Here is a 27153-nt window from a genome sequence, read left to right as displayed (position 1 = left end):
TACTGATTGAAGGGGAAACGAGGAACCAAAAAACCGCTGCGGGATTAACTATTTGGGCTCCCCGTGATCTTGTCACCCGATGACGTCGCCCGACAGGGGAGTACAAAGACGGAACGGAAGTATGCACGACGACAAAATGTGGTCGAATCACTATGGAATACATTGCACTATCTGAGAGGAACCACAGCGAAGAAACAGCCTCCAAAAAATAAGAAAAAAAAAAACACAAAAGCACCATGAAGCTACGAGAGATGAAAACCATCAATCACAGCGAAAAGCTGACCGCATGCCGGGGATGAGCCTTCTTCAGTCGCTGAATGATCTCCTCCTGAGCAAACAGCTGAACCTGATGAAATGCTTGCAGAGTCGGCACGGTCGCATTCAGCATCTCAAGCAGCTTCTGGATATCATGCAGGTGCTTGCGAATGGCACTGTCCGGTAAACAAAAAGTCCGAACACTCATCTCCGTGGCAATCGCCTTCCAGTTGCGCAGGTTCGAATGTAGCAGGACCGGGTTGACAGCGCACTCGCCGTGGAACCGAAGGGTGCGGATGTTGTACAGGATGAGCTCGCGCTGGGTGGTTTGGTCGAAGTGGAACTCGGTCACCTGGGGACGATTCTTGGAGCCCCAGAAGCTCTGGATGCGTTTGATGGATTCCTTGGAGATGCGGCGGTCGTAGTACTGCTCGAGAAGGAAGGCGTTGGCCGTCGCGCAGATCATGTACTCGAGCTCGGAGTACAGCTTGGCCTGGGTGCCGAGGTCGAGAGAGATGGGAACGGTGGCCTTTCGGATGCCGGTCTTGTCGGAAGTGGAGATGCTATTGAAAGATCCCGGGTGGCTGCGCGAGACATCCTCCGCCTGGAGAGAGGTATGAGCAGTGAGCCGCAAGCCCTATAAGGACAAACCTACCAGTTCGCCGATCTGCTGCTTGATCTTGTTTCCCAGACTCTTCAACCGCTTGGATGTACTCTTCATGGGACGCAGACCCTTTGGCTTTCTAGTGTCTTCCAGCCAGCCCTTCTCCCCGAACAATTTCTTGTGAGTAGTTTCGGGAACACGCAGCACGCCTGTAATCTTGTCCACCTTGTCCGCCGCGTTAACCTCATTGATGATCTCCAGAACACGAGTAGGAGAATCCGGCTTGCAGAAAGAATGGCTGAGCTCCAAGGAAGCCACACGGCTGCGGACAGGGTTACACACGTCATTCTCCTCAAGAGCCGGGTGACGCTGATGTCCGTCCCTGATCGGGATGCTCAACTCCTGCGGGAGGAGTTCCTTGTGGACACCGTCCATCGGGAAGGGCCAGCAGTCGACAGAGCGGCGTCGCTCACCACTCGAGCGAGAGTCACTGGAAGTCATATTGCCCGAGGAGCCCGTGGGGGACAGGTTGGAGCTGTCATACGAGTTCAGATAGGGATTGCCCTTATAACACTCTCGGCAGATACTTGTCTGATGTCAGCGTCATCGTCCCCCCGATAGACGTGTGAAGGGTCTTACTCTTTACCCATCATGAGATAAATCCGCTGGGCATTTTCGCTCATCCGGTGGAAGTCCGGCGAGACCAGAGGGGACGTGTCAGGCTGGACCTTGGCTGGGCTGTCCAGGTAGTCAGGCCGCTCGAGCTCAAAGGGGTTGGAGTGTTCTTCCTCGTAGATCGGTTCCATGATGATGGACATGCAGGAAGATTCAGAGCGAGTACTATCCTGATTCGTAGAGGGGATGAAGATGGCGTGGGAAGCTTGATCCGCCCATGGCATATAGGGACATCGTGGTATTCACTGTGTGGTGACAATAGAGGGGGTCCATATTGATCTGAATGGGGTATTGGAGGTGGTAGGAAGAAGATGGGCAAGGCAATGGGCCTTGGCCCTCAATGCCATTATTCAGGTGTCAATAGGAACAATCATGGCGATTGAAGATGATACCAACACCATGCCCCAATAACTCCTGCGGCAGAGTCGTACCGGAATGAATAGCTGCCACCAATAATGTGCCCACTCTGCCTTTGGTGATTGTTCCTGCAGGTCACATCGAGCTACTGCTGTAGATCGCATCCATCCAAGATCTATTGCTTTCCCAACTGACTATCTGCCATCCTCCTGTCCGAGACCTCGGCCAAATCGTCCTAGCGTGTGCGACCAGGCACCTAGCCCCGGGTTTTCGAGGGCCAACTCCCTTGCCACACTCCCAGCTCGGATCCGGTAAATCATCGAAACCAATGGTCGATGGAGAATTCCGCGTCACGTGGATGGCACTCCACTTGCCGAAGTGTTATCCGGCCAGCGCAGCAGCACAGTCGGGTTCCACGCCGGCAATCTTCGCTAGTCCACTCTTTGTGCTAGGGCTGGTCCCCTCCCCACACTCTGCTTATGTGTGCTCATCCCTGCCACCACTGATTGGCTGCTCCCCACGATGCTCCCGACTACAGCTGCCGTGACTGTTCGCCGTCACTGAATACCCTGGCTGGACGCCGCAACTTATATATCGGCGCTCATGTCCCCCCCAGTCATGCTCCTTATTCTGTCTGTTTTGATGCGACCGTGCGGGTGACACTTTGACCTGTTCCCGGTAACCTTTCTGATCCTTTACTGTCGATCCATATTACATCACAGTCAGCATGGTGCATTCTCAAGAAAAATATGACATTGTCATCGTGGGCGCCGGCCCCGTCGGTCTGCTCTTGTCCCTGTGCATGTCGCGCTGGGGCTACAAGGTCAAGCACATCGACAACCGCCCCGTGCCGACCGCCACCGGCCGCGCCGATGGCATCCAGCCGCGGTCAACCGAGATCCTGCGCAACCTGGGCCTGAAGCGGCCCATCATGGCTTACGAGCCGGCCAAGGTGTACGACGTTGCCTTCTGGGACCCCAAGGGCGACGGCAGCGGGATCCACCGCACAGGAAGCTGGCCCAGCTGTCCCCGCTTCATCGACACCCGCTACCCGTTCACCACCCTGGTCCACCAGGGGAAGATCGAACGGGTCTTCCTGGACGAGATCGAGAAGGCCGGTACTCATGTGGAGCGGCCGTGGACCATTGTTGGCTTCAACAACGACGGCCGCGACCCGGAGTACCCGGTCGAGGTGAGCCTCAAGTGTCTCGACACCAACGTGATCGACGTCATGCGCACCAAGTACCTGTTCAGTGGTGAGGGAGCCCGCAGTTTTGTCCGTGAGCAGCTCGGTATCCAAATCCACCACAAGGATCCCATCGCCTACGTCTGGGGTGTCATGGACGGCGTTGTCCGCACCAACTTCCCTGATATCGAGGTAAGACATAGTCTCACCTATTCTTAAATTGCGGTCTAACCTGTCTGCAGACAAAATGCACTATCCACTCCGACGCTGGCTCGATCATGGTCATCCCTCGTGAGGACAATATGGTCCGCCTCTATGTTCAAATTGCATCGTCTTCAGACCCCGACTGGAACCCTCGCAAGACGGCGACTGCCGAGCAGGTCCAGCAGACGGCGAGGAACATTCTCAGCCCTTACTGGATTGAGTGGGACCGTGTCGAGTGGTACTCGGTGTACCCCATCGGCCAGGGTATCGCGGAGCGGTACAGCCTGGACCAGCGAGTGTTCATGGGAGGCGATGCCTGCCACACCCACAGCGTCAGTTTCTCCCTGTGAATGTGATTGTTATTTGCTAACACCCTTTAAGCCCAAGGCTGGTCAGGGTATGAACACTGCATTCCACGACGCCCTCAACATGGCCTGGAAGCTCCACGCCGTGGAGTCTGGCCTCGCCAAGCAGTCGATCCTGAGCACCTACGAGACCGAGCGCAAGGATATTGCCGAGATGCTGCTGGACTTTGATGCCAAGTACGCGTCTTTGTTTTCCAAGCGCCGCCCCAATGCTGGTGAGGTTGGCTCTGCCAGCAATGTCGCCCTCACCGCGGGTGGCGAGGAAGACGAATTCGTCAAGACCTTCAAGTCGTCTTGCGAGTTCACCAGCGGCTACGGCGTTGCCTACAAGCCCAACATCTTCAATTGGGACTCCAACCACCCTGCCAAGTCGGCCCTGTTCAACGTCCCCGGTGCCCGCCTGACTCCCGGCCGGGCATTCACCCCAACGACCGTGACCCGTCTAGCCGACGCCAACTTCGTCGAGCTGGAGCAGGAAGTTCCCGCGAACGGCGCGTTCCGCATCTTCATTTTTGCCGGCCTGCAGGGCAAGACCAAGAAGGCGATCGCAGACCTGGCCCTGAACCTGGAGAAGGAGCGCTCCTTCCTGTCGATGTACCGCCGGCCCGACATTGCCGACGTCTCATTCTTCGAGCGCCACAACCCGCACTCCAAGCTCTTCACCCTGTCCGTCATCTACGCCGCCGCCAAGAACGACATCGACGTCGAGCTCATCCCCCAGGTTCTGCGCGATTACCACCACCACATCTACGCTGACGACATCCCCGATGTGCGTGTCCCTCATGCCAAGTTCTCTGCCCACGAGAAGTTGGGCCTTAACCCCGAGCAGGGTTGTGTCGTGGTCACTCGGCCTGACAGCCACGTTGCCTGCACCGTGCAGCTGGTGGAGGGCAGTGGCACCGTTGATGCTCTGAATGAGTACTTCAACTCGTTCTCGGCCAAATCCCTAGGCCAGGACTCGCAGCAGAGCCGTCTTTGATTGATGACCTGTTGTTTTGTATGTTATTATAGACCTTGTACATAGCCTTTGCTTTTCGTTTCCGGTTGTGCATGATTTGGCGTTATTCTAGTCATGAAGGTAAATGAATTAGATCTCAATGAAATTGTCCTTGTCGAATGAGCGTTAGCAAGATGGGGCTTGAAGAGATTTTTGGAATGCAGCCCAGCAGATTTAGCATTTGTAACCTGTAGTTAGCTCACTCGGAGCCCTCCAAATTGTTGTGTACATTCTTATCGATACGGGTCACATGGCCGAGCCCTTTCACTCCCCGCACCGCAACAGAGAATCTTCTTCTTTCCACTTTCGCGTCAAACACACCGCAAACACCACCCATCTGCTTTTTTCAGCGTGCAAAATGCTGTCACTGCTTCTCTCTGCTGAGCTGGAAGGGTCAGTGTTTCTCTCTCCTGCTTCTTATGACCATTCCCTGCTCCCCCGCACCGATCAAATAAGCTATCTTGCACTGGCAAGATAGCTGCACCCCACAACTCCCATTTGAAGTTCCAATCAGCTTACTCTATATTCTTACAGCGTTACTTCCCTCAAGCCCACTGACACTGAGGAGAACCCGTACTTCTACACCTTCCGCGTCAAATGCACCGGCTGCCACGAGGAGCACCCGAACTGGGTTAGCTTCAACCGCTTTGTATGTGTCTGTTCTATATCTCTGGTCACTTACTGACGCAAATGGGCTTGTTAGGAGCAGCATGAGATTCCTGGAAGTCGCGGCGAAGCCAACTTTGTGTGGAAGTGCCGTCTTTGCCAGGTAAGGGGTGCACGCTTTTTTCTTTTCTTTCTCAGTCCCCTCGGGACACATACACTCTATGCTCTTCCTGCTTCTTTCCTGCTTTTTGTTTCCCTTTGAAAACACTCTTAGACTAACGTCTCTCTCTAGAAAACCCACTCCGCATCCGTCATCGCCGGCCCCCACTCCGTCGAAATGAAGCAGGACAAGCGCAAGGGCCAAAAGATCATCGACATGGACTGCCGCGGTCTGGAGTTCACCGAATTCAAGCCTGATGTGAGTTGCCGCTTGCACTTTCATTCTTTGTGCATAATCGGACACGCTAACGAAAGTTATCTATAGGGCGAGTGGGAGACCAAGGGCGTCGAGTCCGGGACTGCGTTCAGTGCCATCGACCTGATGGAGGGCGACTGGTATGACTATGACGAGAAGGCTGGTGAGGAGGTGAGCATCAAGGACCTGAAATGGGATGTTGGCCGGGCGTGAATATTTCTTTTTCAACTTTTTCTTGTGAGGGATGCAGGGGGGAATGGGCGCTACAGGGGGTAGGTTCTGGGCTCTGCTTTGACTGATATCCCTTTCTTTTTGTCTTTCATGGAGCATATCTGAGCCACCAATGGATTGAATTCTTAACTATATCCGGTCATTATCTGATTGATATGTTGCCATCCATCTCCACCATTACCAGTTCGCTCAAAGATGACCTTTGGCTAAACACAGCTGGCAGCAGATGCAAACGCATCCCGAACAACCTTCTTGACCGCCGGTGTGAAATAAAACGACTCAACCTCTTCTAGCTACATCCATCGTCAATCAGAGTGCTTGGCAGGATCTGTAATAAAAGTTCCACTGGATTTAACAGTAAGAGCATAAGTAAATTGCACATTCTCCCCAGTCCTCGACTCCCAAGCCATCGAGTCTACTTCGCTGATGAGCCATCGATTGGTGCTGGGGAGGTCTTTGAGGTGGGAATTTAGGGTATTCATAACTTTATCAAGTTGTTCCTGATGTATTCGGATTAAATCGAGAAGAAGAAAAGATACGAGACATGAATAAATTTGGAGTATAGCAAAATAACCCTGCTAGCTAGTTAGTTAACTACGTTATGATCCATTACATAATCAATCGGCAGTACGGTCAAGGCGGTGATGCTCATCCACCCCTGATTGGCCACGACGGACCAGCTCACATTTTCGCGCTTGAGCAACTCCGCGATCCTCAACACCCGGAGAGAAACGAGAGAGAGAGCTCATTGCCCCGTCCTTCCCTTTATATCTTCCTGGTGATCTTCCCTGTTTCGGATCGCCGCACTCCACACATTCACAATGAGTGTACGTCTCCCTCCTTGCTCTCCATCCAGGCCAGCAGACTCCCAACCAGGGTGTCGAGCCTCTGCAATCTCAAGAGAATCATTGCTAACCCCTATCGCTGCAGTTCCAACCAGTCAACCCTCGGCCATTTTTGCAGGCTAGGTACGAATTTCCCCAAGGCCGGCTCGACGAGTCCAGTACCCTTCATTTCAATCAACTCCTCAACCGCCCGTTCCTCTCCCATCCTAGCGGGTCTCATATCATCGCCGAAATGGCCATTCAAGCAAATACTAATTTTACATTTTAGAGTCGGCACCGAGATGGTCATCCGCCTGAAATGGGGCCAGACCGAGTACAAGGGCATCCTGGAGAGCATTGACTCGTACATGAACGTCCTGCTGCGCGACACGGAGGAGTTCATCGATGGCAAGAACACGGGTACTCTGGGCCTGGTATTGATCCGGTATGTACCTACTTGCAGGACGATTACGGTTGGAATATTGGTCAATCATCAATCATGCTGACTCGTGGCGACGCAGGTGCAACAATATTCTCTGGATGGGCTCGGCTGAGAACGTGGAGATGACGGATCTCGGGTTAAAATAATGAGGCAGAGAAAGGAAGAAGAGGAGCGCCTAGGTTCCCGTGCGCGCGTTTACAGAGACGATGGATGGATGACCTAGGTGATTGAGGTGGACGGCGCTGTCTATCGAGCGATCTTGCATCTCTCCGATGTCGCCTCTTGGTTCGGAACCGTCGAGCTCGTGCGTTTACGACGGCAACGAGCATGCGCGAAGGAATTGATAGAGGAGGAAATCCGCAAAAAGACAGAGGGATTCGGGGCGATGACGGCCACCCCAGCGCTGGCGGCTGTTGTCGAAATAACTATTTGCTCTCACCATATCCGGCTCTCATGCGGCGTTCTTGATGGAAATGGAATTCTGTTTCAACTACCAGTTACTGGCCACCCACCCACCTACCAACACAATACATCGATTGGATTGTCCAGTAACTAAACCACGCGAATAATCGCCGGCCCACCCCAGCGGCTGTATCCCTTTGTAGAACTTCTCGCCATCGCCCGCCACCAAGTAGAAGCCATGTTGGCTCAAGGCCCGCAATTAATTAGCAGCCTGGTGGCGATTTAAGGTGTTGTTGGTACCCAGTAAGCACAGCTGCAACCTGCACGCCAGCGCAATGGGGCGCCCCCACGGTCCGCCCGCCCTTCTCTTGCCCTTCGTTTGCACCAGCAGTGTATTCCCGGAAACTCGAGATCTTGGTCCCGCTTGATATCAGCGTCGACGAATATCATGGGGGCAAATCAGTAGATGGAGAATAATACTAGAATAATGGGCCAGGGAGGGATCTGTTGACTAAATGGATATGCACCCCTCCGATCGACGTGGCGATTCTCAGATCTAGGTAGTGGAGGATGCACCTCCGTCTGTCTTTTATAGGCTGGTCCTCCGGCCCTCCTCTTTGATTTGAATGGCGGATGTGTTACTTTTTATAGGGTTGGCGGAGTAGATCGGACCCTACAACTAAACTCCCAAATCACATATTATTACTGACAGTAGCCCCCGACGTCATGGTAATCATCGTCTTGGTACTTCTTTACTACTACAGTAATAGTAAGATGGAGCTTATAAAAATATGTAGATCGCGTCATCCGAGGACACCACTCACACGACCACGTCCCCACCACGATCTCCACGAACCCCGTTGCGGTCGTGTTCAATGGGCAGGACGCCCGGCGCCACAGCGTCGTTTAGCGCCGATCCTCTCCATTTTTCGCCCACATTTTCTGATCTTGGGAGGCTGTGTGTGTGAGAAGGAGAAGAATAACCAGAGTATTGTTATGTGTCGCTTTGTGTTGTTTCTGTGTTCTGGTACTTAGACATGGTATGCACTCCGATAGATCTATGTGATACCTCCTAGACAGAAATATAATATTATCACGGACCCTGAAAAAATCCCCTGATCGCCGCGCTCTATCGGTCCAGAACCGACAGTGCGCCTTGCCCGTGTCAGCAGATGTGGCTTCCACTGCCATTTCCTTATAGCCCGCCCTCTTTCCTCGTTTCCCCCTTCTTATAGCATAGCGCTAACTGCGACACTCTTTGCCTCATCTGGCTTTCTTCACTACTTAACACTCGCTCGATCCATCCTCTTCATCCGTCTCTCGCTTCACACTACTTCACTTTCTTCGCTGGTGAAAGAATCTGCTCTGTTGGACTTTCATCTGCTCCGCTTTGCTCTTCTCTCCTCTATTCTACTCGAAACCCCCCCCACAACGACAACAACCATGCACGACACACCCTCAAAATTCATCGAGATCCTCGATCCCAACGACGCGCACCCGCGCATCTCCGACTCAGACGTGCGCCTCGAGGACGTCCTCGCCGACCACGAAGCAACCATCAGCCAGCCCCGTTCCTCCTCTACCTCCTCTCCCAAGCGCAGCCTGGACAAAGCCACTCTAAGCCGCGCCAACTCCACCTCCCCCACGCACCGCTGGAAGCGGCTCAGCAATATTCTTGTGCAGCAGCGCCGGAACTCTTAGCTTTCGTTGATTGTTTATGCAACCACTCTGGTATAGTGGATGCGATACACATACCCGAACTGTTCTGCGTGGAGATAAAACACTGGACGGAGGGAAGGGAAAAATTGAGACAGAGGGCTACTACTATTGTGTGGTTCCACTGAGGAGGAGGGAGGAGGGGCTCCGGCGTTTAGCCTTTGACTGATGGGTTTCTTTGCGATTCCAGCTGGGTCGAACCGGGCTGGGATCTGAATTGCCAAGGTTGTGTTTGTCTTGTGCTGTGCGCAGGGGAGGAGTTGGTTTCGCGCCGGACGCTGAGCATTTTTGATGATGATCTGATGAAATTCCTTGTTGCTTTCTTTAAGACTGGATATGACATGGTATGGTTTATGGATTCTATAGGGTATTGGGATTGGGATGTTGGTAAGGCGAGGGAACGGTGGAGGTCCAGTCAAGTGTATAGAGAGCGGTACTGGACCGGAGCTTCGGAGATTGTGATTTGGTCTATTTTTATTTTTTTTTTCATGTCTGTCCTTGACTAATGTGTTGACTATGACAGAGGCAGCATTCCCTTCGATACCCAACTCTGCTGCTGTGTTCGATTTGGCCATTTGTTTTATGTTCTATTCCTGGCGCCATCGCCAACCCGTCCAGTCAGCCCAGTCTGCCATGGATCTGGAATATTCGGGGTCCATGGGTCTTGGGTTCGCGTACCTGAGCCTGCCGAGCCCTGGACCCTGGGATGAGATAGTGGTACTGTGTTCAACGTAGACGGGTTGTCCTGCGAGTAGGTGTCTAGGCAATCCGGGAGAGATGTAGATCATCCATAACGCTAACAACCGCTAGTCTAGTCTATGGTAGGACTAGGCTCGGAATGTTCCTGTATCATTATCAATACATTCCGCATGGTTCTATCCAAGTAGGTAGGGTGAGATTGTCGGAGCAATTTTAACAAAGACTTACCGACAGGTTAGTATATTACCACGAGTGTGGGTATATTCTCTCGGGTGATTATGCCTATCTACAGTTTTCGGGATGGACCCGATGCCAATGAGCAGGATCACCAGTGAAAATAAAAGACCGGAATGAACCCGGTTCCCCAACACCTATCAGAAGCTTTGAACATTAATCCAACAAATGCCAATAGCCTTGGAAGTTTGAATGAAAGCCAGCTAAGCAACTACCATGCATTCGTCCAATCACGTCAAACTCGGACACTATCTAGCTGACCATCCTGCCACAGCAACGCTGTTAGCCATCGCCGTTGTCCTAAGATCTACCTCCCTGTTGATCAGGGAGATATTTACCCTTGTGGGCAATCGCACCCCAGGAAAAGAACCCTGTAGTGGCTCAATAAAGGTTGTTATCTTGGAACAAGAAAGCTTTTGTCTCCATTGTGATTCCATTCCAACGAGCATTCAATGTATACAGCGAGAGTCCACTAAGTCACAAAAACAGCGGTCGACATATATGAAGCCTTGCTTGATCAAGATCATTAAATAGGGATTCTGGCTTTTTAAGAGCATGGGCGCGTTGACTTGATCTGAACAATCAGGATGGGAATTACTCCCACAACTACCACGAACCCACACAGCACCCCTGCCGTACCCGTAAAGTTCAATGCGTTAAACATATATGGGAAGTAAAAGGGACCAGCCTAAAAGAAAGGTCAGCAAACACGTGAATCGTTAGGGTTTTAATAAACGGACAAAACCGTAAAGGAGCCTAATAGCGTTGAAAAACACTCCAATCTCAGCAGACTTGTCGGGGCAAGTATCGATGGCATATGCCGTGAGAATAGTTGATTGTATCTGATTTCCAAAGCTCGCAATGGCAATGCCTACACATGGAGTAACATTCCAGGTTATGGCACGTTGCAGTTGAAATCCCCAGATCAACAGCCCAGCAATGATGGTGAGGAAGCCAATATAAGCCAACCACAAACGGTCCGAGGGACGAACATGGCCCCTACGTTTCCGATATACTTTCATGAAGTAGTCCGACATTGGGCCACCTAACTGCTCTCCAATGAGACATCCAATGATTACGGAGATGAACTGAAGACCAGTTTGCTGCGAATCGAGGCCAAATCTCTCCCCAAAAGTAACCGGCATTTCAACCACGAAAATGATGTTTCCGTAGCAGAATGTAATAGCAGTTGCCAGAGCCACTACCAAGATGCGAGGCTTACAGGCCAACAAAAATGGGGAAACAAAATCCAGCATTGTGATTGGGCGCATATTGAGTCTTTTTGGCACCAATTCTTTCACGAATTTCTTCAAGCCTGAGACCTGTTCCTCGAGGGCATCCGGTTCACTTTCAGGAATGTAGAGCGTCTCTCCACTGAATAGGAGGTAAGCCAACGCTTGTAAGAAGTTAACAATGGCGTAGATCCAGAATATCCACTGCACCTCAGTGTGCTGCACCACAAATCCCATAATAAAGGGGCCACCGGGTGTACCAAGAATGGTCATCAAGACCCACCAGCCTAGCTTCCTAGCACGTTGATCCGGGGTAGTCAAATCGACCACCACTGCACTGCCAATCCCGATCGGTGGCGATATGACAGTTGCTGTTAATGCACGAGTGATCATTTGACCGGCATAAGTTGTGCATCGAGCGCCCCCAATATTGCATACCATACTTGCAAGAACGGAAAAGACTAGGACATAGTGGCGGCCATACCTATCCGCAATAACAGTCCAAAATATCGGAGCGATGCCGAGTAACAGGATCTATGTTGAATATCAACCAAAAAAGCTCACGTGCCTCATAAAAGAACTGACTCACTTGGACAGATACGAGGTAGCTGGCGTTGGCGAGAGATACACCATACGAATGTGCGAACTTAGAAGCTGCAGGAACGATTCCTGCGGCCATAAACGTGGAGCTCATGGAATGAAATGAAACCATGAAAATCACAAAATTCTTCTTCCACTGTGGCCAGTTTCGAGCATCGTGCGAGGGAGCATTTGGTGGGAATGAAGCCTCCTCTCTCTTTGGACTGGCGGGCTGTTCCATTGTGACAGACTCCAAGTGGTCAAAGAAGGCTTTTTGGCGAGGATCGGACATGTCAGAAACTAGACCACTCATACTGGCTAACCAGGCAGAAATATTAGAGAGAGAAAGAAAATATTTGGTTGTCAACGAAGTCTTTTGGACGTAGGGTCTAATCACCAGCACCGGATATCCAAGCTTTGCCAACGCTGAAACCAGCGGCCAATTTGTACCATTTTATGCCTCTGTTTGTACGCTCAGACCCCATATTTTTTAGTTTGTCCCAAAAAAGAGCGGAGTCGAATACCTCACAGGGAAAGGGCAAGGTCTATAGTTCCGGATTCCATCCCGGGGGATTAGTGTGTATCCGTCATGTTTCGGAGTGGCTTCCGGGATAAAGCGGGGGTTTCTACGCCGAAAGAAATAGGTGCAAAGTAGTCCAGCCATATGTTCAATGGGAAGCTTCGTAGAATAGGGGGCGGGGCTTGTGTTTTGAATTACACGCCCTCTTGGGCGCTCATGCGGAATTTGGGACGGTGTGAGGTTTGGCCTATTACGATTGACCGATGGGCGTAGTACTTGTCGTCCTACCAACGTCATCTCCTGCACGAATATATATATTTTTGTTGGGTCTTGAACAACTTAGATAAAGCGCAGTGCAGCAACCGAGAAACAATTGAACTAAATAGCATAAGATACTCCTCAATCTGAGCACAAGTAGAAACCAGGTAGATATTTCCTTATTAAACTTCCAACTAGCTTCTAACAGTATGGGCAAAGGTGCCGAGGAAAAGCTACATCCTCCGTTCAAAGCTGTTTTACTCTGCCTTTGTGAAAAGTGCTTCAGCGTTCTTGAAGTAGATATTGTCCCGCAGATTTTGGTCCAGAGGAAAGCTATCCAAAATTTGCTTGAAACCAAGTGTTTTATCGGGAGAGGCGTAAGGGTAGTCAGAGCCTGCACAATTTGTCAGTGACAGGGATAGATAGTAACGGATCATTTGCAGCAGCTTACCGTAAAGAAGATGGTCTTGTGGAATAACATCTAGAACCAGCTTGAGCACAGCCTCCGAGCTGGAAAGAGCCAGGTCGAAGTAGAACGACCGGAAATCCTCCATTATCTCCTCAGAAGTCTTCCCGTAAATGCGAGCCGTGGCGGCTGCTTCCTTTGATACAGTGCTCATCCGGGTGATCAGAAATGGGAGGGTACCTCCGGCGTGGGAGAGGACTACCTTGCAAGAAGGGTAGTTCCTCTTCGTGTTGCTAATGATCATGTCGACAGCCGTCCTCGTTGTCTCATGGGGGTAATCGATAGCTGGTTGCGGCAGGAATGGATTGACCCGAGTCGTATCAGCGGGATGGGTGGGGTGGATAAAGACCACAGCCTTTCTGCTATTTAACTCCTCCCAAATAGGCTTGAATTCTGAATGACCCAGGTATTGGTTTCCAGGGCCATATCTGGTGAACAAAGTGACACCTTCGGCTTTCAGCACATCAAGGGCGTATCTGATTTCTGCCAGGGTGCCCTCGGTATCAAGGAGGCACGGCAGAGCTGCAAAGAAGCCCCATTTCTTAGGGTCTTCATCACGCTTGGAGGCGGCATATTCGTTAGCTTTGCGGGCCAATGCCCTTCTCTTTTCATCATTAGATGCGATGACGGCTCCAGGGGCAGTCAGTGATAAGATTGCCTTGGTAGAACCGTTTCTTTCCATGGACGCAATAGAGCCCTCAAAAGACCAGGAAGGTGTTGGCCAGCCAGAGGGATCCCCTCCAGCCTCCTCGACAGCTGTGAATCCGTATTCAGTATCTCTCAATCGTCACGCCGTGAGGTTCAGTTTACCTTGCGCATAGAAGTCAGGCACAAAATGGTGGTGGGTATCGATGAGACTCATATTGAAATCGTACAATTAATCACTGGCATGAAGTTCCTTGGAACCTCCAAAAAGCGAAACGCGACATCTATATAGGGTCCCACCTTGTAGGGCAATATATGAAGTATCGCTGGCTCAGTGCCGCGCTTTCGAATGCCGACCTACCCGGAAGTCAAGAATCAACTCGGACGGAGGGTGAATATTTTACCACTATGTAATTCTCCAAGCCTCGGTTATTCAGTGTCCGCCCGTCTAAGCAGCCCGAGGTGCTCCCGGAATGATCCCGGAATGCTGCCCGGACGCTCAGTGAGCAGGTAAGAAAAAGTGGATCAGATGGGACCATTTCGGCGTTCAAATCCCCATCAACTAGTGTTGGTTGAAAGATTCTCTATAAGCTCATGCTTTGGAAAAAGATAGGTTTGGGGCCATCTTGGTTCGACCACTACTGATTGATTTTATAAGATACCTCTCCTTCTCTGGTTGCTATTTTGGAGGCGGGGTATAAAGGTGTCAGATGTATTGAATTTACAAGCGAATCCATAGTTAAAAGTACTATGCATTCTAGGTAAGAAGCAATATACGTCCGACTGACAGGGATATTCCGGAAAGTCTCTCAGCATAAAACTAGCGGTTATTGGCATTACGGATCGAGAAACAATGAAAGAGTGTAGGTGGTGGCAATGTCCTGGAGAGGTCATGAGCAGTTGAACTTGCTAGATCTTGTGATGTTCAATGCATCTGGGACGGAGTAGATCCAGCCAAGCATGCAAAAGGTTGCAGCCATTGTTGAACAGAAGAGCTTCATTCAATATTTGAGTGCTCACATGAGTTTGGACAACCTAGCGTTTCCCCAGCATCAACTACGTTGACCATCAATTTGTAAGATCGTTCAGCATGTCGAACGTAAAATCTCTTAATGCTAGTCCAACCGCAAATCTACGGTGAGGATGAGTAGTTGACTTTTATCTTCCTTTTTCGCGATAGAGAAAACTGTTATGCAGATCAATAGCTATCATTATTGGTGTCCTGATCGACACAATCAAGGGTAAACAGAAGTAAATACTCTGTTGAACGATCTAGGACCCGTGCGATATCAACTGCAGGTAGGTGGATTGAATACATGAATGCAGAGACTCCTCAGTCGGTCATGCTCAAATTCGTGATATGACAACTGAAGTGGTGCAGCGCACATAGCTTGGTCGCCCATCTCAAAGGTGTGGACTTCAAGCAATGGCGGCGCTAGGACTGGGCCATAATGTGTTAGCTTTTGGCCATAGCACATGTGGCCCTTTATGGCTTATACTGTGCATTTGAAACACCTGGCATCGGTAGGCTGTCAAAGTTTGAATGCCAGAGCGTGCTCGTATCCAGAGGGATCTGGTTGTTTATCGCGTGCTGGTTTGATTTGGTTGATTTGGCTCGGGTCGATCCGATTCCTGAGAAGGCACCAATCCCACCCCACACAGGAGACGATAGAATGCTGAACGTTCAACAATGAAAATTGATTTGTGTTCGACTAATGGACGGCCGAGACATTTCAATTTGAAGAGACAGGAATAATGCGATGCTGGCGCCGACTCAACTCCTGAGTCATTGACATGGGGCGTTGCCCAATTATTATAAATTAGTTCAGTGTACGTACGACTCCTGAGCCAGTTAGTAGTACTGACACGTCTGTTGAATCATCTTAGCGCCGCCTCCAGGAGGCTATCTCGATGCTAATCAATATTACAGTCCACACAGCCACTCGCTTATCCATCTTGGGGAAATGGTCTGACCGCTCAAAAAATGTTGGGAGGACGCAATAATACACGTTTACAGCAACTAATGATATTTAGCCGCAGTTCTCACGTTTCACGAGGGGTTCGACCACCAATACTAGCGCTCTCGGCACGACGGCACGAGCCCTAAACTGGGAGGCAAGAAAAGAAGGCAACTCCCATAGGGCGTAGAGGAGACACCCGGGCGTTTGCACTAAAGAATGTCTGGCAAAAGGCCCGAACTCCTAGCCTCTCAACCCGTGGGGCCCCGATGCAGCCCCCAGGCCAATGGGCACTTAACCACGGTGTCGGTTGGGTTCGCCGATCGTAAATAAAGTGACAGGGGCGGCCCCGCTTGAACTTTGGAAACCTCTCCTTGTCAAAGTTTCATGTCCATATATCAAGCCGATAAAGGCGCATTCGGGGCCTTGGAACCAAGGCCCTTTCCGGCGAAAGGGTCGAAAGATGCCAAAACAGGCTTGGAAATCAGATACTTGCATCACCTGCCGCAGGAGAAAGGTCAAGGTAACACAACTCTTGTTTTGGAACTGATTCTTATTCTGATCCTGGCTCTAGTGTGATGGCCTCCGGCCACGATGTGGGAAATGTACCAAGCACGGCGTGTCCTGCGATGGATACCAGGGGGACTACGGCCAATTAACGCGCTCGGCATCGTCAGCCCAGAGCCAGAAGCTACTGGACTATGTGAAAACCACGCGGATGCTGCAAACCGCCCTCGCCATCTCCTCGCCCCATGCCGGGAAACAGTATCACTGCCAGCTGCTCGCCAGATTCATGACCCTCTACATGCCAAACGAGCTGATCCCAGCGCATGTAGCCCAGCAGACGGCCTGTCTGTGGTACAAGGATCTGCCCGACTCGCTGGGTCGCTCTGATTTGTATGACCAGGCTCTTGTTGCGCTTAGCATGCTCATCATCGGCCAGTCGGAGGGCAATGAGCAATTGTCCACGGAGAGTCTTAGGCGCTATAGCGAGGTCTCGCAGAACATGGCCAATGACGATATCACTAAGAATCTGAGTTTGAACGATCAGCTGGGTATTGCGATGACCATGACGATCTACGAGGTGAGTTTCTTTCAGCCTGACCAGGGTTATGATCGAAGCTTACGCCCGGGCGTGCGTGCCGAAGATATACGAGCCTACGGGCATTCAAGGCTGGGCCCAGCATATCCGAGTTGGGTGTGAAGTCCTTGCCAAACAGCTTCCTCCCCGTCAAGGAGAACAGATTGACCGCAATCTATATCGCCGAATCCGAAGTTTTGCTGTACGATACCCAACCAACCAACCAACCACCTAACCATTGCATGTCCTGGTCTAACGCTCAGAGGGAAAACAGGTCCACTATTCATGCGCCGGCCGCGAAGCAACAACACTCTCCAAACCCGAGTGGCTCGCCATCTCGCACGACAGCGATAGTTATGACACGCTCCTCGACATCATCCTCCAGATCCCGCGGCTTTCGCAACAGATGTCCAAACATATCAAGCAGCGTGGCGGCGGCTTGATCCGCGACGATGAGACGCTGCGTCAAACATGCCACGAGCTGCGCCGACTGGAAGCCCAGCTTCTATACTGGTACTGGGATCTTCAAGCCAGCCATGACGCCGTCATGTTCTGCCTTGACCAGTCCCTGCCATCGGATGCGCCCTTCGTGGCGGGGGATACGTCGCAGATTGTCCGCTTCGTGGACAGACCGTCCTTCGAGCTGCACATCATGTTTTGGATTGGGTGTATGTCACTATACATGCTTGGAGCAGAGATTCGATGGCCCCTCAATGATGAGAACCCTGGGTATGGGCCCTTCGTCTCCATGGAAGACATAGCGCACCCAAACCCCGACATCCCGCAAATCGCACACTCAATCAATAAAGGCGGGATCCGCTCCGCGATGGAGAGCGACTACCTAGCACGCCACTTTGCAGACCGCGTTTGCCAAAGCGTTGCGATGTGCATGCGCACCGGATTCCCCATGTGCGGACTACAAGCGATGCTCCCGCCGCTGTGGTTCGCGAGCCAGGCGTTCGAGCGGTCGGCGCGAGAAAAAGCGGAATGGTGCCAGCTGGTGCTGGGATGCATTAATGTGAGGGGTATGAAGCTTGCCGAGGTGGTTAGAAATATCTCGCAGGATCAGTTTGTGGCTATGAGGTCGATTAATTATCAGACGGCATCTGGGTAGTATTACCTACTATACGGCCCCGGGGATTTTGATTTTGGTTTTGGTGATGTTACTTTTCGGTCTTCTCTTCGGTCTTGTGTTTAGCGAGTTTGATACCACCTACTTTCACATAACGTTGGAAAAAGTCCGCACTTGATACTTGATACTTGTTGGCCGATGCATAGATCATCCGAGTGGAGTGTCGGACCTCCACATGGGGCATCAAGGCAGCCAATGAGCGGGGGTCTATTCCCGAGGTGGCTTTCAGGTACTTCTGGGGTCTGAGTGTGTATTGAATGGCAATAAGTTACGGTACACATTTTGTTTTCATTGTAGTCAAAACTAAGAAAATGGTAAGGAGCGGAGTGGTATCAGGGCGACGATGCTGGCCTACCTGGGCCATATCCAAAACAAAGCAAATGCAAAGAAAGAACAGAAAAGAAAGAAAGAGACAGCCAGGTTTCTATTTAAAGGAAAGTAGCTTCTCCACGAGCCGCCTGATTGCATTCCTCCAAGAATCGGTGGATCCCCTGGACGCCCTCGGAATCACCGCTCTCTGAGGTGCTAATGACAGAGAAATCAGGGAAGTAGGCACGATCTCCCAATTCACTCATGCTGATGCGGGAGAAGGTGGACGCCGAGGAATTCCACGGGTTGCGGCCAAACAGCTCGTTGTCTTCAAAACTAATCTCCAATTCACGGACGTTGCCAGAAGACGGAGTGTGAGGCTCAGGGGACATCATGCTTTTCCAGTCGAGGGCATTGGGTGACTGAGACTTAGGTCGCTTGGGGTCAGACGGTCGTGCCGCGCTTGGTGCAAAGGGAAACCGCAGTGCCGGCTCGGGGCCACACGGTGGCGCCACGCTGGGTGCGAAGGGAAAAAGCAGTGCCAGCTCGGAGCCAGTGCACAGTTCAAAGTCTGCGTCTTCGACAATTATACCGCGGTGGACGCCGACTTCGTCACACAGGCGCGCCACGGTGTCCGCGTCGCAGCCAGGGAAGCGGATGCGGATAGTTGAGTTCTTGAGGAGGGTAATTGGCAGATCGCCCAGTTTTGAAAGTTTTTTGAGATCGTTGATGGTCGCCGCAAAGTTCTGAAGAGAGCGAGCAAAGTCACCAGATAGAAGGTCCATGAAGCCCTCCGTGTTGAGGGTCTTGCTGGTGCCGGGGATAATCTTCTTCGAGTCGAGGGAAGCGATAACGGGAGCAATCTTGAAGTCGAGGTGCGAGCCAGCGGTGTAGTATGGAACATCGAGCATCTGCCGCTCTGCCTGGTCTTGCAAGCTGCTAACGGCCTTGTACCGCTTGTCGCCGGTGCGAGGGTCGATTCCATCGAACCGGACCTTTTGGCCAGACAGGAAGAAAGCACGTACGCCCTGGGACACATTCTGGATCACCTGTGCGGGAGCAGCAGGACCATGGGAGAAGTAACGCGCTCCGCCAAATCGGCCTGCACCGACAGCATATCCGCCTGCGGTGCGGCCAAGAGCGCCGCCGGTCAAATTGGGACGGAGAGTTGAGGCGAAAGGCGCTTGGCTGGTCAGCCGGCTGACATTCGTAGCGATGCGGGTCGACTTGTACACAGCAGTGTCTGCTTGCAGGCCCGATCGGATGGCAGAGACGAAAGCAGCACGGGTCGAGAAGTGGCGGCTGCGGGCTTGACGGATAGCAGCCGCGCGAGGGATGGGGTGGCGGCTGACTCGGGCATACGCTGGCTGGTGTCGGAGAGAAGATTGGGTAGGCTCCGGTAATTTGGCTCGGAGGGCCCTCGAGGCCTTCTCATAGGCAAACCTGAGTAGATGTCAGCCTTGATAACTGTGATGACTCCATCCGATAAGGATGGTGAACGATAAGGGACAAGCAACGTACCTGGCTGCCCTCCATATCTTGGGGAGCAGCAGGTGCCCAGCTGAAGGCGCCATACTGGAAGTTGAGATGGAAGACTCGGGGGACTCCGAATGATGATGGAGGATGGAAGAGAAGATGGCTGACTGGTTAATCACCCGGCCTCTACACAGGAGTGCCACGCACGTGATCCCGGTATGATGGCCGTGTGGCGGTGCAGGAATGACGTCGTGTGTGAAGTGCTGAATCTACTTGGCGAGGGAGACACGGGACTATGGTTCATTCATTCATTTTTTGGTATCTTCAGAACTACACTAAGGTATGTACTCCAATGTGCGCTTTGGTTCACTCGTCATCTCCAAAGAACACCTTGATCGGCAGCCAGTCATCCCCACAGACCTTGAACCGGTCCTTGAGGTTATCCAGCTGCTTGACCTCCTCGGCGGTCAAGTCCCAGCCATCAATCTCATAGTTGGCATCGATGCGCGACTTGCTGACCGACTTGGGGATGACACTCCAGCCCTTCTGCAGACCCCACACCAGCAGCACCTGCTGGGGGGTCTTGCCCTTCTTCTCTGCAATCTGCAGCAGAGTCGGGTCCTTGTAGAGGGGGGAGTTGGTCGATCCCAGGCACGAGTAGCCGGTCGAGTGGATACCCTTGGAAGTGTTGTAGGCCACCAGCTTGGGCGAGGGGTTGTTGGGGTGCAATTCGATCTGGTTGACAGCGGGGACGATCTTGCAGCTGGGGTCGTTGAGCAGCTTCTCCAGGTTCTGGATGCCAAAGTTGGAGACACCGATGTTGCGGACCTTGCCGGTGGCCGGCAGCTTCTGCATCTCTTGCCTGGAATGAGGGGTTAGCCATTGAACCATTCTCGCAACCCAGAAAATACTCACCAGGTCTTGATGAAGTCCCAGTCGGGGAGGTGCTTCTTCTTGTCATTGGGGTCGGTCGAGCTGGGCCAGTGCACCAGGTAGAGGTCCACGTAGTCAACGCCGAGGTCCTTCAGCGATGAGGCAATGCCATCCTCGACGCGGTGGTGCCAGGTGTTGTCTAGCTTGGTGGTGAGCCAGATCTGGTCGCGGGGAACGCCCGAGTCACGGATCCCGGCACCGACCTCGGCCTCGTTGCCATATGCCAGAGCGGTGTCGATGTGGCGGTAGCCTTTCAGCAGGGCGTTCTTGACAGCCTCCCGGACCTCATTGGGCTTGGACTGCCAGGTGCCCAGGCCGATGGCGGGGATCTTGTCGCCCGTGTTGAGAGTGTAGGTCTTCCTGTAGCCATTGTTAGAGAAATTGGCCGATATTGGGAGCGGGAGACATACTGAGTGTGGTTCGACATTTTTGTGCGGTTGAGGTGGGAGAGTAATGGGGAGGAGAGGAAGTGGTCTGACACGGGGATTTATAAGAACAGTGACGGCGGGCAGGTCCAGGCGCGGGATGATGTCGACCGAGGGGTCCGAGTGGGGGCATCTTAGTCAAGGAGATAGTGAAAGTCTTCATTTGGTGAAGAATACGCAACCCTGCACATCCTTGCCCAATCCCAGGGTCAATTGTCATTCTCCATCCATATTATTCATTCGTCACTCGCTCACTCCCACACCCATTCCTCCCCATGGAATGAATGCCCTTCGAACCACTCCGGCTAAATGGCACTCACCGCCCAGTACTGCCACCTCCACTGGGTCCCACCGCTATCGGTCTCTCTCCATCCTCGCTGCGTCATCTGATTCCAGAAAATTCCCCTAGGCTGGGCCCTGATTTGCTCCCACGGCTCCATTCCCTGGCAGCCCGAGACAGACACGGCCCCCGAGGGACCGGATAATATCCTCCACGCTCCACCCCTATCCCGATTGCCACGCGTTACTCCCGAAACTCGGGCTCGGACCAATCGTCAGCACTTTACCCAGAGTTTGGTCATCATGTCATCCGGGTTTGTCTCGGCCGGCACGAACGAGCAGCCCGTGGAACGGGACGATGAGTGGCTCAAGGCACAGCAGGAGTTGGAAGAGGAACGGCGGCGGAAAGCCGAGATCGGCAACCAGAATGACGGCAAGAGTCTCTATGAGGTGCTGGAACAGAATAAGCGTGAGCCCAATTAAATGCCGATGCCGGTCATCACGGGGAACAAGAAGAGTTCGACTGACATGGCCGGGTGTATTGTAGTGGCCAAGCAGGAGCAATTTGAGGAGAAGATACGACTGAAGAATCAATTCCGCTCCCTGGATGAAGATGAGATCGAGTTCCTGGATTCGGTGCTCGAGTCCACGCGTGCACAGGAAGCCGCCGTCAAAAAGGACACGGCCGACCAGCTCGAGCTCTTCCGTCGTCAGCGAGAAGAAGCCGAGAAGGCAATGTTGGGACCGACCTCCTCGGAGATTACGCCGGCAGAGGAAGACGAATGGACCATTCCCGGCCGTAAGAGGCGGCGAGACAAGAAGGATCTCTTGATCCCGGGGAAGAAGCGGAAGGCATCCGCAACGGGGAGACCAGAGGATGATTCCAAGGGCCAAGAACCCCAAAAACAGAGCCAGGGCGGTCCCCAGGCTACCGGGACATCGGCACCTACTTCAACCCGGTCTAAAGAGACACAAAATACGGCTTCAGCTGCAAAGGCTGAAAAGGAGCCCTCAGGGACAGCCAAGGCAGATACGGCTAGGAAACAGCCCGAAGCTAAACAGCCAGCAAAACCCGCTCCTGTCTCTCTTGGACTAGCAGCATATGGATCCGATTCGGAATCAGAATAAAAAGATTTAACCAAAAATTGTCATTCTCCTTTAATGTATGGCTGGATAGTTCTACAAAAGAAACCGGCCATTCCACGATTCCTCCCAATTTTCCAGTCATCAATTTCGATCTCCTCTCCTGCCCTATTCTACTCAAAGTGGGCCGTGTCCTGCTTCACCTCTTGCTCCTCGACCTTACGCTCCAAGTCATGAGGCAAGTAATCCTCCTTGCGAATCCCCGGCACAATCCACGGCGCATGGGAGAACATATAGTTCATCTCCTCCAGCGGCACCTTCTTCGTCTCAGGCAGCAAGGCATAGAAGAACAAGGCGTTGGTGAAATTGCAGATGACGAAAAGGAAATAAAACCGATAGTGGATGTGGCTCATCGCAATCGGGGTGACCTGCCCAATCATGGTGTTGAAGGCGAACGAGGTCATTGTCGCGATCGAGACACCCTTGGACCGGGTGCGCGTGTCGAATACCTCAGCGGGGATGATCCAAGATAGGGGACCACAGGTCGCTGAGAAGGAGAAGTTGTATAGCCAGGTCATGATGATGAATCCCCAGTGCGCGCCGGTGTTCTGCGTCGTGGGAGGGAATTTGGCCAGCAGGATGGTAGCGGCGATGAAGGTAGCGCAGTTGCCCAGGTTGCCGCCGATCAGGGACCAGCGTCGACCGAATCGATCGATGAGCATCATACAAAAGAATTGAGCGATCAGAGCAATGATACTGTTGATTGCCTGATACTTCAGTGAGTCTTGACTACTGATTCCGATCTGTGCATAGATCGACACTGAGTAGTATCTATTGGAAGTCAGACCGGCATTTCTGTGTCAAGAAAAAAGTGCCTTACTGGATAGCAGATACACCAGTCATCTGCACGGAAGCTTGAAGTGCCATGCACAGAAACAGACGGCGGAACGACGATCGGTTCTTGAACAGCTCGACATAGGACTTGGCCTCGTGCTCATGCTCATAGGTGATGCTCTCCTGGATCTGAGCATACTCTGCCCGGACCCAGGGGTCATTCTCGTTGCCGTTCGCATGGAGTTTGGCCAGAGTACGCAAACCGTCCTCCGGGCGGTTGTGATCAATGAGCCAACGGGGCGACTGGGGTATGCATCAGCCAAGAACTTAGGAGAAAACGCCAGGCACATACCTCAGGGAAGAACATGATCAACAATCCAAGGAAGACCGCTGGAACGAGCTGAATACCCAACGGCAATTGCCACTGCGCGTCGTTGTCACCCGAAAAATTAACATACGTGCCGTACGAGATCCACCCAGCGCAGAGCGCGCCAACTCCCAGCATGAACTGTTGCAGCGCCGTCACCCGGCCTCGGATTTTCGGGTGGCAGATCTCAGCCTGGTACAGGGGGATCATCATCGTCAGGAAACCGACACTATTCTTGGCTGTCAGTGAGCTGAGCAGTTTTTGTAAGACCCAACCAAAATACATACCCTAGTCCAGCCAGAAATCGACCACTGTAAAGAAATGCGATGTTGCGCGCACCGGTCTGCAGACCACCTCCCAGACAAAATATCACACAGCCTAGCGAGATGGTCTTTCGTCGTCCCAGGTAGTCACCGGTGATACCTGCGAATCCGGCACCGAAGAAGGCACCAGCGGTAAACATCGCAACAACCAGTCCACTATCTTCCTCATGAGCCTCGATTTGAAGGGTCTGGGTCTTGTAAATTGCTTACGTTTGTGTGGAATCCGGATTATTGAATCTCGCGACGAAAGACTTGGAGATGATCACTTCTGCAATAACACCGAGATCATCTTGTATGAGTTAGATTATGCACTCGACACCGAAGACCCTGAGAGAGAACATACATCCATAGAGAAATGATCCGAGTGAGGCGAAGACGCCAACCAGGAACTAAACCATTGATCAGTTTGATAACCTTTCCAAAAAGAAAGTATCCCATAGTCCCATACCTGGTACCATGACGGAGAAAGATGCATGGTGACAGTTATTCTTTCGCGATTATGGGGAACGATGAAAAGAATCCGGGGAACGAACTCCACACACACCGGGGGGAGGTGGGCGATCATCGGGTACAAATAGTCGAGCTCAGGCAACGCATCTAGTTAGGGCTCGGATCGGAGGAGAAAATCCTCGAACAAGCCAGTCTGGACCATCGTATCGCGTGTCCGGCACCACATCCAATGACTCGGACCGAGCTCGAGATCATTTACCTTCGTTAAACCATTGTCGGGTTTGAGTGTCAAAGCTTCAAGCTGGGCTGCTCGACACCGGCGGGGCTCGGGGACGGCTCGTGATTGACGGAGAATTCGCACTTCCTCGGCAACTCCTGCAATGGCACTGCTTCTTGCCCCGGATTAGTCCAGATGCGGCCTCGCTTCCGTTTGTAGGTCTCTTTATTTTCGTTGCGGGATAAGGTCTGAGCCGAGTCCCCCGCAGGAGAATTGCCGGATAAAGAGCCGATGGGACATACCCTGGTGATCACCTGAGGGGGTTGGAGCGGATAGTTGGTTTGAGAGCGAGTGGGAAGGTTAATTGTTTTAATTCTTCGGCCCGATCAATCAGTAGCTGTCTACTTAAAGTCCGAGCAACAAAAAGAGAGAAAAAGACAAGCTCAGCTCGCGACATACCTTGCTACTAACTTAGGGCACGCGCTTCCGACTACACCTCTCCACTCACAATGACAACCTTTACCAAACAGGTTGAGCATGAAACGCCCGTTATTTCGGTCCATCCGACTCGGCGCATCTCCAAGATCAACCCTAACATCTATGCCGGTTTTACAGAGTGAGCGCGCACCTCATCATAATACCAGATCTAATCTAACATAATGATGACCAGGCACATGGGCCGATGCATCTACGGCGGGATCTACGACCCGGGCAATCCGCTCTCCGACTCGAACGGATTCCGCAAAGACGTTCTCGATGCGTTGAAGGATCTGAATATCCCTGTCGTGCGCTACCCCGGCGGCAATTTCTGCGCCACGTACCACTGGCTCGATGGGGTGGGCCCTAAAGACCAACGGCCTTCAAGGTATGTTAGCTTTTACTTAATTAACCGAGGCTCTACGCGACAGTGGGACTGACAGGGGAAATAATAGACCCGAGCTGGCTTGGCTTGGAACGGAAACAAATCAGTTCGGCACGGATGAGTTTATGAAGTGGTGTGAGGTGCTGGGGACGGAGCCTTACCTATGCTTCAACTTTGGGACAGGCACTTTGGATGAGGGTTTGTTAATCTCTTCCTTCTCTCGTCTTCTCGTAGCCAAGTCGTGATAGTAGCTAATTCAACACGGACAGCTCTTGCGTGGGTCGAGTACTGCAATGGCACCGGCGACACTTACTATGCCAACCTCCGGCGGAAAAATGGCCGACAGGAGCCATACAATGTGCGCATCTCTTAATCCATATGGCTGTCGGCACTGACTAACAAGTGCAGGTCAAATACTGGGCCCTGGGTAATGAGACATGGGGCCCATGGCAGGTCGAGCAGATGACCAAAGAAGCCTACGCGCACAAGGCGATACAGTGGGCAAAGGGTATCTATCTTTTCTTTCTTCGGGTATAATATTTACTGACAACCCACGTAGCTCTCAAACTGCTCGACCCAAGCCTCATTCTAATTCTCTGCGGCCAAGACGGCACCGCCTCATGGGACTATTACACGCTCAAGCATTGTCTTCTGCCCGCGCACTCCGCGCTCTCCACCAGCGCCGTGCCCTTAATCGACATGCACAGCATCCACCTGTACACCTGCTCGAACGATCACCTCCCCAACGCAACAGCGCCACTCGCCGCTGAGCGCGCCATCGAAATCACCTCGGGACTGATCGACCTCGCGCGCATCGAGAATGGCGTCCCGCCCACCCAGCTCCGGCCTACGATCTGCTTCGACGAATGGAACGTGTGGGACCCCATTCGCGCAGAGGGCAGCCAGGGCGCGGAGGAGAGCTACACGCTCTCTGACGCGCTGGCTGTGGCCATCTGGCTGAACGTCTTTGTGCGCAAGAGTCGCGACGTCGCCATGGCATGCATCGCCCAGAGCGTCAATGTCATCTCCCCGCTTATGACCACCAAGGATGGGATCACGAAGCAGACAACCTGGTGGCCGCTGTATCTGTTTTCGAAGTATATGCGTGGCTGGACGGTGGCAGCGCATGTGTCGTGCGGTGTGTACGAAGGTGAGACCTCGCCGGCTTGGTTGCGCGGGGCGCGTGATACGCCCTGGTTGGATGTCAGTGCGACGCTGGGGGAGGATGGGTATGCGAACCTGGCGGTAGTGAACATTCATGACGAGAAGAGCTTTGAGAGTGTGGTTGAAGGCGTTGTGGGCGGTGCGACGGTCTTTACGGTTACGGCGGGGGATGTTATGGCTACGAACATGAAGGGCACGGAGGAGGTGAGTGTCCAGGAGTCGACGTGGGATGGAAAGGGGCCGTATGTGTTCCCGAAGCACTCTCTGACGCTGCTGCGATGGAAGGCAGAGTCAAATTAGGAGACGATAGACATTTAGAGAGCATAGATTTGTTGCATTTCAAACTAT

At 52.4% G+C, this 27153-nt stretch overlaps 13 protein-coding genes across 13 annotated transcripts; 7 read left to right on the top strand and 6 right to left on the bottom strand.

Annotated features, from left to right (window-relative positions):
- Window positions 1–265: 265 nt before the first annotated feature.
- Window positions 266–1665, bottom strand: N7510_007619 (uncharacterized protein; the record flags this gene model as incomplete). Its single annotated transcript, XM_056979544.1, has 4 exons — window positions 266–859; window positions 911–1141; window positions 1202–1394; window positions 1499–1665. 4 exons carry the CDS (start codon window positions 1663–1665, stop codon window positions 266–268), a joined length of 1185 nt encoding a protein of 394 aa, XP_056832587.1.
- Window positions 1666–2618: 953 nt separating this feature from the next.
- N7510_007618 (putative FAD monooxygenase) lies at window positions 2619–4625 on the top strand (the record flags this gene model as incomplete). Its single annotated transcript, XM_056979543.1, has 3 exons — window positions 2619–3269; window positions 3320–3613; window positions 3663–4625. The coding sequence occupies 3 exons, from the start codon at window positions 2619–2621 to the stop codon at window positions 4623–4625; spliced, it is 1908 nt and encodes a 635-aa protein (XP_056832586.1).
- Window positions 4626–5001: 376 nt separating this feature from the next.
- On the top strand, window positions 5002–5877 carry N7510_007617 (CXXC motif containing zinc binding protein; the record flags this gene model as incomplete). Its single annotated transcript, XM_056979542.1, has 5 exons — window positions 5002–5036; window positions 5178–5292; window positions 5347–5412; window positions 5542–5667; window positions 5734–5877. The coding sequence occupies 5 exons, from the start codon at window positions 5002–5004 to the stop codon at window positions 5875–5877; spliced, it is 486 nt and encodes a 161-aa protein (XP_056832585.1).
- Window positions 5878–6716: 839 nt separating this feature from the next.
- On the top strand, window positions 6717–7307 carry N7510_007616 (small nuclear ribonucleoprotein F; the record flags this gene model as incomplete). The annotated part of the gene is made up of 4 exons (XM_056979541.1): window positions 6717–6722; window positions 6826–6953; window positions 7009–7164; window positions 7241–7307. 4 exons carry the CDS (start codon window positions 6717–6719, stop codon window positions 7305–7307), a joined length of 357 nt encoding a protein of 118 aa, XP_056832584.1.
- Window positions 7308–9006: 1699 nt separating this feature from the next.
- On the top strand, window positions 9007–9264 carry N7510_007615 (uncharacterized protein; the record flags this gene model as incomplete). Its single annotated transcript, XM_056979540.1, has 1 exon — window positions 9007–9264. The coding sequence occupies one exon, from the start codon at window positions 9007–9009 to the stop codon at window positions 9262–9264; it is 258 nt and encodes an 85-aa protein (XP_056832583.1).
- Window positions 9265–10931: 1667 nt separating this feature from the next.
- On the bottom strand, window positions 10932–12264 carry N7510_007614 (MFS transporter; the record flags this gene model as incomplete). Its single annotated transcript, XM_056979539.1, has 2 exons — window positions 10932–11978; window positions 12034–12264. 2 exons carry the CDS (start codon window positions 12262–12264, stop codon window positions 10932–10934), a joined length of 1278 nt encoding a protein of 425 aa, XP_056832582.1.
- A 794-nt stretch (window positions 12265–13058) lies between these two features.
- N7510_007613 (amidohydrolase family protein) lies at window positions 13059–14129 on the bottom strand (the record flags this gene model as incomplete). The annotated part of the gene is made up of 3 exons (XM_056979538.1): window positions 13059–13195; window positions 13253–14023; window positions 14078–14129. The coding sequence occupies 3 exons, from the start codon at window positions 14127–14129 to the stop codon at window positions 13059–13061; spliced, it is 960 nt and encodes a 319-aa protein (XP_056832581.1).
- A 2204-nt stretch (window positions 14130–16333) lies between these two features.
- N7510_007612 (Zn(II)2Cys6 transcription factor domain-containing protein) lies at window positions 16334–18065 on the top strand (the record flags this gene model as incomplete). Its single annotated transcript, XM_056979537.1, has 3 exons — window positions 16334–16393; window positions 16445–16954; window positions 17226–18065. 3 exons carry the CDS (start codon window positions 16334–16336, stop codon window positions 18063–18065), a joined length of 1410 nt encoding a protein of 469 aa, XP_056832580.1.
- Window positions 18066–18511: 446 nt separating this feature from the next.
- N7510_007611 (uncharacterized protein) lies at window positions 18512–19966 on the bottom strand (the record flags this gene model as incomplete). The annotated part of the gene is made up of 2 exons (XM_056979536.1): window positions 18512–19835; window positions 19914–19966. The coding sequence occupies 2 exons, from the start codon at window positions 19964–19966 to the stop codon at window positions 18512–18514; spliced, it is 1377 nt and encodes a 458-aa protein (XP_056832579.1).
- Window positions 19967–20234: 268 nt separating this feature from the next.
- Window positions 20235–21228, bottom strand: gcy1 (putative glycerol dehydrogenase Gcy1; the record flags this gene model as incomplete). Its single annotated transcript, XM_056979535.1, has 3 exons — window positions 20235–20730; window positions 20784–21161; window positions 21212–21228. 3 exons carry the CDS (start codon window positions 21226–21228, stop codon window positions 20235–20237), a joined length of 891 nt encoding a protein of 296 aa, XP_056832578.1.
- Window positions 21229–21808: 580 nt separating this feature from the next.
- Window positions 21809–22633, top strand: N7510_007609 (PSME3-interacting protein; the record flags this gene model as incomplete). Its single annotated transcript, XM_056979534.1, has 2 exons — window positions 21809–21974; window positions 22053–22633. The coding sequence occupies 2 exons, from the start codon at window positions 21809–21811 to the stop codon at window positions 22631–22633; spliced, it is 747 nt and encodes a 248-aa protein (XP_056832577.1).
- A 128-nt stretch (window positions 22634–22761) lies between these two features.
- Window positions 22762–24587, bottom strand: N7510_007608 (uncharacterized protein; the record flags this gene model as incomplete). Its single annotated transcript, XM_056979533.1, has 7 exons — window positions 22762–23419; window positions 23469–23725; window positions 23775–24018; window positions 24077–24268; window positions 24323–24401; window positions 24456–24501; window positions 24561–24587. The coding sequence occupies 7 exons, from the start codon at window positions 24585–24587 to the stop codon at window positions 22762–22764; spliced, it is 1503 nt and encodes a 500-aa protein (XP_056832576.1).
- A 701-nt stretch (window positions 24588–25288) lies between these two features.
- On the top strand, window positions 25289–27105 carry N7510_007607 (alpha-N-arabinofuranosidase; the record flags this gene model as incomplete). The annotated part of the gene is made up of 6 exons (XM_056979532.1): window positions 25289–25395; window positions 25450–25644; window positions 25712–25839; window positions 25911–25999; window positions 26050–26149; window positions 26201–27105. 6 exons carry the CDS (start codon window positions 25289–25291, stop codon window positions 27103–27105), a joined length of 1524 nt encoding a protein of 507 aa, XP_056832575.1.
- Between the last annotated feature and the right edge of the window lie 48 nt (window positions 27106–27153).

The sequence above is a fragment of the Penicillium lagena genome (assembly GCF_028827675.1).
Source record: "Penicillium lagena strain IBT 129212 chromosome Unknown utg000005l_segment0_segment0, whole genome shotgun sequence".
Lineage (NCBI taxonomy): Eukaryota > Fungi > Ascomycota > Eurotiomycetes > Eurotiales > Aspergillaceae > Penicillium > Penicillium lagena.
The sequence above is the reverse complement of the archived record's forward strand: the minus strand, read 5'-3'. Positions and strand labels throughout refer to the sequence as shown.